Below are 13,258 nucleotides of genomic sequence, written 5' to 3'. Positions count from 1 at the left end.
TTGTCACTAGCTAAGAAGCTGTATGCACTGGCAGAGGAAGTGATGGAGGACTTGAAGCCCCTAAGTGGTGGTGCACTCAGGAGCTGTGCTCCTAAAGGATGGTGAGAACACCCTGAAAATGCCATAGACAGGAAAAAACTAGGCAGCATTAAAGAAGGCACATGAGGCTATTTCACTGGCCATTCAGGCCTCAGCAACTCTGTCAAACTTCAACACGGCTATAGTCACATGGGATCTGAAGCACTCCTTACTAAAGATAAAAAGGGCAGTGGCATTTCCTCCTTGTTTTGGGCAGGTATATGGCCTTCAGTCTTGGTCATCATAGTAGTAGACAATAGCAATGATAGTGAATTCTCGAAGGAAAACTAATACATTTTGGAAGTTCATCCCCACAAGTGTTATGTGGTCACTGTGGATGTTGTAGATTCACTAAACTTCCATAAACTATCTTCTCTATTCTCAAAAGGTCATTTTTTATTGTGTTCTTACTCCAAGTACCATGGCAGGAAGGGTTTTCCTTTGTTATCTGCAGCCCAAGAGCTGGAGCACAAGACTTGGAGCTTTGCAAATTGGTTGATCCCATGAGATTCAATTTCCAGTTCAATGCTTAACTAGTCTGAGAAGCAAACAGCCCCACCTATTTGAAGAGTACTTCTGGACCTAGAATCCTGCAAAATCTGCTGCAATGATGGTCTGAATTAAAAACTGGAATGTGGGATGCTTGGTACTGCATCTCTGCTTGGTTGCTCCATAAGGGCCCACTGTTTCCATTGTTCCTGCATAGCCTACAGGGCTAGTGGTTTTGGACCTGTCCAAGGGATGGCTTTCACTGGGCCTGGAAAAATCTACTCAATGTCTTGATAGTAAGGTCTTGACTGCAGGTTCTTGGGATCATGGCCTTGGGAACCAGGGGATCTGGAGTTAAGGGTTTCCTGGGACCTTTATCAGACAGTTTTTTATCTCTTCTTCCATCTCATCTGATTCTTCCTCTGATGAGTCTGACCCTGGCTCAACAGAGAGTCATGATACTACTGACTTTGTCCTTTGCGTTCCATGGAAGCTTTTAGCACTGTGGGTGTGGTTATACCACAACCTTCTTCACATAATCTCAGCAATCATTACAAGAACCCAGGACTACCAGTTAGTTCATAAAGGAAGTCAATTTGAACTTGCAGCCAAGCTCACACCTCTCTAACTTAGCCACTATGTTACACCAACTCTCAGTGCATTTCTTCTGATTTCTTGAGATGTAAATGTGTTCAGATTCCTTCTGTGCTGGGGTCTGTTCATTGAACTCAGCATATACATTTTTTTTAATTCTCTGTTCTGATGCACATTAAAGAAATTGGAGGATATGACCCTGCTGTTAGTGCAAGTGTACAGTTATACTGACAATAGAATCTACCCCAGCCCATGTATGCAACCAGTGTTTATTTCCATACACCACAGCTGTGTAATAGTAAGAGCCCCAAATACAGTTTAAGAGGCTGACAGATCATGTTATGGGTGATCTGCATTTTTAAAATTGCAAATTAAGAATGCATGGATCATGTTCATATGTCTTTTGTTCAGCATACAAAACTTATCTCTCTATTTTGCTGCAGTTAAAGAGCATGTTAGGTTCAGGCTGTAAAAAAAAATGGAGAACATCTACCTTCCTGTAGTGCTCATTCTTTGGAAATGACAAAAATCCTTCAGCAAAGATCATTTTTGTATCAAATTCATTGCATCTTATCTTTCTTGTATAGAAATATATGTGTTAAATTGGAATGTTTTGACAAAAGAAGACATTTATTGCCACTATTGATGGGGAAATGAAAGAAATGTAGTGGTCTACAATGAAAATAAAGGATTATGCTGTACAGCTCAGTAATAAGCCTTTACACTTACTCAGATTAGCCAGGCTTGGCAACCAGCAGAAAGTTTGGGGGCTGGGACATTGGGGGTGCGGAGCACAACATTAGTGTTTCTCCATCACTTCCAGAGAAAACTTGAAAGTTATATGGGATGACTCTAGAAATCTTAGAAAATCTACACCTCCTGCCCTTCTGCCAGTAATTTGAGAATTGTCTCAAAATTCTCTAAAGATCTGTTTTCACATTGCAATCTTGTGGAATTTGACCAGCACATCTTTAAAGGTAAAAGGTAGTCCCCTGTGCAAGCACCAGTCGTTTCCAACTCTGGGGTGATGTCGCATCATGACATTTTCTTTCTTTTTTTTAAAAAATTTTTTAAAGTTTTATTAAGAAGAAATAATACAAATAAAGGAAAAGACAAAGAAATAAAATAAAAATAGACAGAGAATACATAAACAATCATCTCTCACAAACCACAAACAAGATAGATACAAACAATCAACTACAAACTAACATCTAACATCTAACAACTGACATCTACCCAAGCATACACACTGGGAGATGGAGAGAGTTAAGCATCAAAAAAGGCAAAGGGGGAAAAACCCCATGGTTACTCCGATCCGACACCTCTGCTTTTAACCCATTTATAAATAGGGTCCCATTCCTCTTGACATTTTTGCACATTGCCATTTCTTAATCTTGTGGACATTAAGTCAGATTCTGCGGCTGCCAACAATTTGTTGATAAATTCCTCTCTATTGGGAGTTTTCCCATTTTTCCAATATTTAGCATACAAAATTCTAGCTGTGGTAACTATATACAATAACAGTTTCAATTTAGAAAGAGGCAAGCTTTGTCTACAGATATTTAACAAATACAATTCCGGCACATGGTTAATTTGCATTTTTAAAATTTTTTGGATCCAAATATTAACCTGTGACCAATATTTTTTAGCATGTTTACATTTCCACCATATATGAAACAGGGAGCCTTTGGCTTCTAGACATTTCCAACATTTGTTAGAGTATGTAGGATAGATTTTTGCCAACCTATCAGGCGTAAGGTACCATCTATAGACCATTTTATATAAATTCTCTTTCAGTTCTGCTGGTTTCATCAGTTTTATGTTACGCTTCCATAGTTGTTCCCATTCCTCCAAATCTATATTGTAACCAAAGTCCTTCAACCAACGTATCCATGCTTCTTTCACAACCTCGTCCTGCATCTTAATTTGAAGTAGCCAGTCATATACTTTAGAAATTATCTTCTGTTTAGATTCTAGTATGAGATCTAGATCAAGTGGAGTGTTCGTAAAGCCCTTTTCTTTATCTTTGCGAAATCTTGACTTAAGTTGGCACTGGAGCCACCAACTTAACTTAGAAAGTTCCTCCTCAATCAGCTCATTCTGGCTGTTTAACAAGAAGGCATAGTCTTGTAAGATGTCCCAGTTGTACAAGTTTGGATGGGTCAGAGCTTCTACCGGAGATAGCCATCTTGGAGTATAAGTATAATGTACTTTAATTTCTTCCCAGGTCTTGTACAGAGATCTTCTTATTTCATGTCTAAGAAATCGGCCAGTTTTGCTAAGAGCATGATACCAGATATAACTGTGCCAGCCTTCACCCAGGCCAGCACCCTCAATAGTCAATAATTTTTTATTGTCTAACTTACACCAGGCTCTCAGCCAAGCAATACAACAAGCTTTATAATACAAGTTCCAGTCAGGTAAGGCTAGACCACCTCTTAGTTTACTATCTTGTAAAACTTTCAATTTGATTCTAGCTTTCTTGCCTTGCCAAATGAAGGTCTTGGTCATAGAGTTGAGTTGCTGGAAGAATGATTTAGGTAAGATAATTGGGATTGTTTGAAACAAAAACAAAATTCTTGGGAGGATGTTCATTTTTATTGTGGCAATCCTGCCTAGTAGTGAGATTTGTAAGTCTTTCCAGTTGGTTAAGTCATTGCGGATTTCTTTCAATATTTTTTCATAATTGTCTCTATATAAAGACTTTAAGTCGCTTGTAAGCTGAATCCCCAAATATTTTATCTTTTTTTCATGCTTAAAGCCTGAAAGCTGCTCTAATATTTCGATTTGGTCTTTCCCCATATTTTTCGTTAGAATTTTGGTCTTAGCGACATTCAATTTGAATCCGGATACTTCTCCAAACTCTCTTAATCTTTGCTTTAAAGGAACTATCGAGGAAGAGGGTTGTTCCAAGGTAAACACAAGATCATCCGCAAACGCCATAGTCTTAAACTCTATGTTATTTATTCTAGTTCCTCGTATTTGAGAGTCTTCCCTGATCTTCTTAATCAACGGTTCTAGAGTCAGAATGAAGAGCAAAGGGGATAACGGACATCCCTGTCTGGTACCTTGTTCTATCTCAATTGAGTCAGTCATTACTCCATTAAAGCTCACTTTTGCAGCCTGCTTTGAGTAAACCGCTTCAACCATTCTGGAATATCTCTCACCACAGCCGACTGCAGACAATGTCGCTTTAATAAAGTTCCAGTTAACATTATCAAAGGCCTTCTCTGCGTCCACAAATATGGCAGCAAGTTCTTTGTCAGGATGTTCTCTATAATATTCAAACGCATTCAACAATAGCCTCACGTTCTGGTTCATTAATCGACCTGGAACAAAACCAGTCTGATCTTCATGAATTAAGCCAGCAATTACTTTCTTCAACCTATTTGCCAATATGGCTGCGTATACCTTGTAATCACTGTTCAAAAGCGAAATTGGTCTATAATTTTTGATTTCTGAAGGATCTGTACCTTCCTTATGAATAAGCGTAATTAAAGCTTCTTTCCAAGAGTCTGGAATCTCAGCTGTGTTATAGGCATTCTCAACTACTTTTTTGAAGGGTAGCAATAATGAATCTTCAAAGGCTCTAAAAAACTCAATCGGAAGACCATCCGGACCTGGAGTCTTGTTACTTTTTTGAATTCTGATTACGTCCACAATCTCCTGTATTGAGATGGGATTCTCCAAACTTGCTTTCTGTTCCCTTGTTAATTGCTTCATTTCTACCCCCTTTATGTAATCTTCTTGTTTTGGCAAATCAATCCTCTGCTTTTTATAAAGATTCCGGTAGAAATCTTGAATAATTTCTTTCAACTGGGAGTTTTGAAACACTTCTTCCTTGGCTTGATTTTTCAACATTTTTATAATCTTTTTCTCCTTCTCCTTTCGCAGCCTATAAGCCAGCCATCTACTCACTTTGTTAGCATTTTCAAAATAGTTTTGTCTTGCCCACTTCAGTTTTTTCTCAATTTCTTCCGCCAAGAGAGCATTTATTTGATGTTGAAAAAACATGATTCTGGTCTTCCTTTGGCTGGAGTTTCCGGTTTTCTGTTGTTTCTCGCAATGCTTCAGTTTTGTTATAAGTTCATTGTAGGCTTTCCTTTGTTCTCTCTTTCTCTCTGATGAATATCTAATCGCAACTCCTCTGAAAAAGGCCTTAAATGCGTCCCAGATAATTGGGATTTTCGTATCTTTTTCAACATTGAGTTTAAAAAATTCCTGAATCTCTTTTTTAGCCACCTCCAAGAATTTAGTCTCTTTTAAAATTTGTAAATTTAAGGACCACCGAGGACTTCTTTGCTGTTCCTGTAATGTCAAGACAATTGGGTTATGATCTGCATAAGACTGAGGAAGAATATCAGCTTGATTAACTGACAATATCATACTCATAGATATCCAGAACATATCTATTCTTGACCAAGATTTGTGTGCATGGGAATAGAAGGTAAAGTCCATTGTAGTCGGATTTTTTGTTCTCCAGGCATCTACTAAATTTAGTTCTTCTACCATTTTCAAAAAAGAACCAGGTAATAAATTCCGATTCTTCTTCTTTTTTCGGGGGTCATCATATTTTTTGTCCATTTTGATGTCAAATATTGCATTAAAGTCCCCAACAATGCAGTACCTGTCCGAATTAAATTCTCTAAATTTTAGATACAGATCTTGGTAAAATTTGTCCTGGTTTTCATTAGGAGCGTAAATGTTCCCAACAATTGTTTTGAGGCCATTTAATTCCAATTCAACAATGATAGTTCTTCCTTGTTTATCCGAATATAAACAGTTTGACTTAATGTGGTGATATATATATATATATAGCTACCCCCTTCTTCTTTTTAAGAGGATCACATGATGAATATAAAGTACCCAACTTCTTGTTTTTCAAATACTTCACGTCATCTGTCCTAATATGGGTTTCTTGTAAACAAATAATTTGCGCACCAGATTTAATTAATTGTTGGAAAGTCCTCTTTCTTTTTCCAGGTTCATTTAAGCCATTAACGTTCAGGGAAAGTATCTTAGTTCCCACCTTAGAATTCATTTTTCTTGGTCAATACTATCAGGTATCTTAGCTAAGTCTTTCTTGCTCTGAAGTCTGGTTTTAACTTTCTCACGTTGTTTTTTGGGGGACTCCTCGTCAAGAGGTTTCTTAGCACCTTCTTGTTCTTCTCCTGAATCAGATCGCTCCACCCATTCTTCCCAAAATTCTTCCATCTTTGCCTCAGTGGTGATGTTGTATCTCTTAGCTTGGTATGTAAAAAAAAAGGCCTTGAGGAATAAGCCATCTAAATTGGACTTCATGTTTAATCAGCCAAGTGGACAGTTTCTTAAATTTAAATCTCCGTTGTCGCACACTCCAGGGTATCTCTTTCAAAATTTTGATCTTGGTTCCCTTCCAATTCATGTCACACTCTCTTGCTTTCCGCAAAATTCTCTCCGTGGTTTCATGGCGGATGAACTTTACTTGGACTTCCCTGGGAAGTTTAAATTTCCTTATATAGCTTGAGGACACTCTTTTGGCCCAAAGGATGTCCTTGGGTCCTTCTTCCAGTAAGTCTTCGTCATCCACTATCAGGATATATATAATCTTACTAATCAAATCTTCCTCCTTCTCTTCTGGTAAATTTTGAAATCGAAGAATAGTTGCAGCTTTTTCCATTTCAAGCCTCATCACATGATCCTCCAGCTCCATCAATTCTGTTTGGTTTTCTCTCACTATATTAGAAGTTCTCTTATCTCGATCTTCCATTCTCTCAACCTTGGCAGTTAAGTCATGGACTTGTTGCGTGTTAGCCAATACTTGTTTTTGAAAGTCTGCCAGCTGGTCATTGGTTTTCTTAATCTGGAACATCAAGTCTATTTTCATCTCGTTAAGAGCTTCTTGGTTCTTTTTAAAACCAGCTGTAACAGTATTCTGCAATTTTTCCAAAGCATCATGATCGGTGGCACCAGGGACTACTTTACCTCCCCCTGCCGGGGGAGTACCCTGCACATACTTTTTTACCTTAGTTTCTGTCATGCTAGTATACTGCCACGTCCCAGTGTAACGTACTCGAAACGGAGACGAGAGTAGGGCAACATGGTTTATTGGGAGCACGTAGCTAGAGAGAGAACACGCGGGCCGGGTCCCGCTTATATACAATCCCGGGTACAGCCTACTGGGTTGGTCGGGCCAATCCTGCCCCGTTGAACTTCCCGCCACAGCTGGAGATAGGCGGGGAACTGGCTCCCGGCGCTGGGGCTCCTGGGACTGCCCAGTTGCCCCCCCCGTCTGGTCGCATGACATTTCTTGATACACTACACCCCTCCCCCCCTGGTTAATGTACAAAGTCCTGTAAATATGCGGGGGGCCGGCGCTCCCGGGTGGACCGTCTGGGGGTTTCGGGTGGAGGCGGCGCGGCCGCCGGGGATGGTGCTTCGGGGGGTCCTGGAGTGTGTCTGCGGGTGCCTCCGGGAGAGTGCGGCGCCTCAACTGGTCAATGTGCCGCCGTAGCACCTGGCCCCCCTCAGTCGATATGTCGTAGTGGCGGGACCCGGTTACCCTCAGTACCCGCCCCGCCACCCAATCGGGGCCCCTTGCATAGTTTCGGGCGTAGACTGGGTCGCCCACGAAGAAGCCCCGGACGGTGTCTCGGACTTCGGGACTCCCGCGGGTGTCTGAAGCTCGGTCGGGATGCAGCCGGTCCAGCCTGGTTATGAGTTTGCGTCCCATGAGGAGCTCAGCCGGGCTGACTCCTGTGACCGGGTTGGGTGTGATCCGATTATCGAAGAGGAACGCGGCCAGCCTGTGGTCCCAGTCCCCCTGTACAATTCGGCCGAGGGCCTCCTTTGTTGTGCGGACCATCCGCTCTGCCTGGCCGTTGGTGGCCGGGTGGAAGGGAGCCGACCTTATGTGCCTGATCAGATATCTTTGCAGGAACGCCTGGAAGTCGGCTGAGGTGAAGGCGGCCCCGTTATCAGAGACTATGGTGTCCGGGATGCCGTGTGTGCATAGGACCCTGCGCAGAGCTCTGACCGCGGCTGTGGACGAGGGGGACCCTACGGGGATGACCTCCAGCCATTTGGTGTAGGAGTCCACTATTATGATGAAGGTTTGCCCCTGGAAAGGGCCCGCAAAGTCGATGTGGAATCTCGACCATGGTTTCCGGGTGGACTCCCACCTAGTGACGGGGGCGCTGGGCGGCTCGGGCCGCGATTCCTGGCAGGTCTGGCATCTGCGGACCCAGCCCTCGATCTCCCCGTCCATTCCCGGCCACCAGACGTAGCTCCTGGCCAGAGCCTTCATTCGCACTATGCCGGGGTGAGTCTCGTGTAGGGATTCTAAAACACGCCTTTGGAGCGGGGGCGGAATCACTACCCTACTGCCCCATAGTATGCAGCCCTTGTGTGCGGCTAATTCCTCCCTCCTCGCCTTGTAAGGCCTGAATTCCTCACCCATGTTTCCCTCTGGCCACCCCCTCACCACCCAGTCGAGCACCCGTGCCAGTGTCTTGTGTTTCTGAGTGGCCTTGGCCACCTCCGCGGCGTGGAGTGGCGGCTCCGGGAGGCTCTCTATCATCATGACCTGGTGTGCGGGTGCGGGGTCCGGACCCGTCTCCGGGAGCGGCAAGCGGCTGAGCGCATCCGCGTGACCCATAGTCTTGCCGGCCCTATGAACCAGTGTGTACGTGTATGAGTTGAGGAATTGGTTCCACCTCAACACGCGCTGTGAGAGTATTTGGGGGGTCTGTCTGTCTGGGGCTAGTAGACCTAAAAGGGGCTTGTGGTCCGTGGCAATTGTGAACCGTCTCCCATATAGGTACTCATGGAACTTGCGGACCCCCGCCACGATTGCCAAGGCCTCTTTGTCGATCTGCGCGTAGTTGCGCTCGGCTGGGGTGAGCGTGCGGGAGTAGTATGCGACCGGTACCTCCCTCCCATCTGGCAGCTGATGCCCCAGGACTGCCCCCACCCCATACGGCGACGCATCGCATGCCAGGATGACGGGGAGGGCCTCGTCAAAATGGTGGAGCACCGCATTGGACACCAGGACGTCCTTGACCGCCTGAAACGCGGCGGCCTGTCGTTTGCCCCAAACCCAAGGGGCTTTCTTGTCCAGCAGCCGGTGAAGGGGCTCCGCGAGGGCAGCCTTGTGGGGGAGGAAGGAATGGTAAAAGTTGAGCACCCCCAAGAAGCTTTGTAGCTCCGCTTTGCTCGTGGGGGTCGGGGCTTGTACGATGGCTCGGGTCTTTTCTTCCGTGGGGTGGATTCCAGTTGCGTCTACGGCGAACCCTAGGAACTCCACCCGTGGAACCCCCAGCAAACATTTCTCCCTCTTGACCTTGAGCCCCGCGGTCTGGAACCGGCGGAGCACCTCTCGGAGGCGGTTGCCAAATTCTTCGGGGTCCGGGGCGGCGACTAAAACGTCATCGAAGAACGGCTGGACTCCGGGAATTCCTTTAAGGAGAGAGTCCATTATGCTCTGGAAAATCCCCGGAGCGACGCTCACCCCAAACTGCAGCCTCTTTACGCGGAAGGCCCCTCTGTGTGTCACGATCGTTTGGGCCTCTGCCGTCTTGCTGTCTACTGGGAGCTGCTGGTAGGCTTGGGCTAGGTCTAGCTTCCCGAATATCCTAGCCCCCGCTAGGGCGGCTAGGACGTGGCTCACTACCGGCACCGGATAGGGGTTGTCCTGTAGAGCCTTATTTATGGTGCATTTATAATCGGCACATATCCGCACCTCCCCGGTTGGTTTGATGGGGGTAACGATGGGGGTTTCCCAAGTGGCGTAGTCCACCGGCTCAAGGACGCCTTGTGCCGTGAGGCGGTCTAGCTCTGCCTCAATCTTAGGTTTCAAGGCGAACGGGACCCTCCTGGCCTTGAGCCGAATCGGCCTGACTGTGGGGTCTAGGGGCAGGGAGATGGCCGGCCCCCGGTAGCTTCCTAGGGACCCATCGAATACCTCGGGGAATTCCTTGCAAATCTCCCCGAACCCACGGGGCGTTAAGGTCTGCCCCACCCCCTCCACGCGGATTCCCATGGGTTTGAACCAGGCCAGACCTAGCAGGGTAGCCAGCTGGCGCTTTACCACCAGGATGTCCAGCGGGCCGTGGAAGGACCCCCGCTCGACTTGTACCCGCGCCCACCCTGCAATTTGCACCGGGTTCTTCTGGAAGTCCCGGAGTATGAAGTCTGCCGGCCGAAGTTGCAGCCGCTGGCGGGGACACAGTTCTCTTAGGGTTTCCTCCGCTATGAGGGAAATGGAGGACCCTGAGTCCACCTCCATTTGGCAGGGGTTCCCCTCGATAAGGACCGTCACTTTGATTTTATCGGGGGAATCGTGGGGCAAGTTCAGTACCTGTAGGGACGTAGAGTCTATCGCGTGGGACTCCGCGGACTCGTGGTACGTGGTCGGCTTCCTGCGGTTGGGCTTGGCTCGGCAAGCCCTGGCGATGTGGCCGGTCTTCCCGCAGCTCCTGCAGTCCCAGGTCCGGTACTGGCAGTCTCTCCTCTCGTGGGGGCCGCCGCAGCTGGCGCACTTGGTGGCCGGGGCTCTCTCCGACGCTGGTGGTCGGTCGGTCGCTCGGGGGCGTTGGGTCGCTCTGTTGGGTGGCCCGGCTGGGCGGCGTAGCTGATGGGCTTCCTCCTCCTCGGGGCCGTCGTGGTCCAGCTCTTCGTGGTGGGCGGCTTCCATCTTGGCCCGGGGAAACGTTCGGGCGGTTCGTTCCCACGCCACCGCCTCGCTGAAGGCGGCCTGGAGGGTAAGCTCTTCTTTGGCGAAGAGCTTTTGCTGGAGCCTTTCGTCGCGGAGGCCCCACGTGAATCTGTCCGCCAGGGCTTCCTCCAGTTGGGGGAGGTTGCAGTTCCCGGCGAGTTTGCGGAGGGCCGCCAGGTAGTCCGCGGCGGACTCGCCCGCGATCTGGTCCCGTTTGTGGAACAGGAACCTGCGAGCCACCCGCGAGGGCTGTGGTGAGAAGTGTCCCGTGAGGAGTCGGATGATCTCGTCATAGGATTTCTCCGCCAGACGGGCGGGTGCCGAGAGACCCTTGGCGATCTCGAACGTGGCAGGCCCGCAGACGCTCATGAGAACGTCCCTCTTTGCTCCGGCGTCAGTGATCTTGTTGGCCCGGAGGTAGAACTCGACCCGCTCCGCGTAGGACTCCCATCCCTCTGGATTTGTAGGGTCGAAGGGCTCGAGGTAGCCGGTGATTCCTCCTTGGTTGGCCATGATGGCGGCGGCGGTCGCTTGTTGCCCAGATCTCCGTCGTAGCCGCTGAGGCTAGTATCCCATCCTCGTCGCCAGTGTAACGTACTCAAAACGGAGACGAGAGTAGGGCAACATGGTTTATTGGGAGCACGTAGCTAGAGAGAGAACACGCGGGCCGGGTCCCGCTTATATACAATCCCGGGTACAGCCTACTGGGTTGGTCGGGCCAATCCTGCCCCGTTGAACTTCCCGCCACAGCTGGAGATAGGCGGGGAACTGGCTCCCGGCGCTGGGGCTCCTGGGACTGCCCAGTTGCCCCCCCCCCCCCGTCTGGTCGCATGACATTTCTTGATACACTACACCCAGTACCTTTAACTCAATTTCAAAATTATCGTAGCCAACCCTAGGCAGTATGTACTACAGTAATATACACAATCAAGACAGTGAATCTACAAATCAGATCAACAATTCCAAAATTCAAACTCCCCACCCCACATAAACATAGAGCAGTAAGACTAAGCGCTTAAATTTAAGGCATCAAAAATTAATTGGGATCAAACAACTTCAATTAATTAACAACAATCAAAGTGTATGGTAGATCACAAGAGACAAATTGCTGAGTCCAAGAAACAACCAATAAAATTATGTACACAGTCTTATCTTACTTCCTCTTCTCTCTTCCTCTTCCTTCTTCTCTCTTCCCTTCTCCAGTTCTTTCTTCTTCCAATTCCCAGTCTTAATGTCCAAGTACAATCCACAAGTCTAACTCCTGTTTGAGTACCAATTACACTGCCAGTCTATGTCTCTGTTCTCTATTGGTAATAGTTATAGCACTAGGACCCAGAGTCTTCAGTAAAGTGCAGCCGCAGCAAAGCCGCTCAGAACTGCTGCTTTACCCTTTAAGTTATAATCATCCCGGAAGTGCTCCAATCGAAAGACAAAACAATCCCCTTCAATAACAAAACCCCTTCCACAACAAAATATAAGGAATAAACAAGTACAGAGTCAAAACAGCACAGAAGCCGAAAAAAGAAAAACGAAGCAGATCAGAAATAAAGCGTAGGGGTCTCACACAGCCTTAGAATTCAGACGCTCCCGGTGTCTTCCACTACTTCAAGCCGCTGCCGCGTCCGCCATTACAGGTCACCCACTCCAATCTAGCCCCCACACCGTAGGGACGACGATTGCAACGGCGGCAAAGGCCAGTCCTTCAAAAGCAGGAAGCGCCTCTTCCCCCCTCGCTCTCTCGCCACTTCACGCCCTTGCTTCACCTCAGCCACGTCAATCCACTCAGTCTCAGCCTCTGCTTGCTTCCCCTCGATCGCTCGCCCGACCGTCTCTCAGCCGCTCGCTCCTCCGGCGACGCTCAGCAACCGCGCCGCCACTGCATACCCGACAGACCGTTCCCAAACAAAGCTGCACGCTTCTCCAAGTACACTTGAAAGGTAAGGCAACCCTACTAAAAAGAAGGCTAGTGGGTATAGTATAGTTAAAGGAGATTAACGGTATCTCTCCGATCTCCCTCTCCGGCGGCACAGTTAGGCACCAAAGTGTTGGTGGGGTAATGGCCAGGAGGAAACTGGCTCTGAATGAGGAACCTCCGTTCCTCACTCACGTCCAGAAGCCCCCCAGGCTTCGGAGCGTCTCCTGACAGCTCCTTAAGAGGTGCCTCCCAACCGGGAAGCCCCCTCAGTTACCCCCCAAACAGAGTTCCCTCCTCAGGCAAGGAAAGGAGCTCCGCATCACCCGGCCATCTTGCCGGAAGCCGCATCATGACATTTTCATGGCAGACTTTTTACCTTTACCATTGCCTTCTCCAGTCATCTACATCCTTAGGTCAACTCTTGAAAATCTTTCTTATTTATGCAGAAAGTTGCATCTATCTTAACCTGTTCTTGAAAATCTGATCCA

At 47.4% G+C, this 13,258-nt stretch overlaps 1 protein-coding gene across 1 annotated transcript; it reads right to left on the bottom strand.

The window, feature by feature from the left end:
* Nucleotides 1–306: 306 nt before the first annotated feature.
* On the bottom strand, nt 307–11,344 carry LOC132575538 (uncharacterized; the record flags this gene model as incomplete). The annotated part of the gene is made up of 5 exons (XM_060244349.1): nt 307–365; nt 4,230–5,469; nt 6,626–7,075; nt 8,453–10,528; nt 11,012–11,344. Coding segments are annotated over 5 exons (4,158 nt in total), but the record flags the coding sequence as incomplete, so codon positions are not given.
* Nucleotides 11,345–13,258: the final 1,914 nt, after the last annotated feature.

This window comes from Heteronotia binoei, chromosome 7 (assembly GCF_032191835.1).
Source record: "Heteronotia binoei isolate CCM8104 ecotype False Entrance Well chromosome 7, APGP_CSIRO_Hbin_v1, whole genome shotgun sequence".
NCBI lineage: Eukaryota > Metazoa > Chordata > Lepidosauria > Squamata > Gekkonidae > Heteronotia > Heteronotia binoei.
The sequence above is the reverse complement of the archived record's forward strand: the minus strand, read 5'-3'. Positions and strand labels throughout refer to the sequence as shown.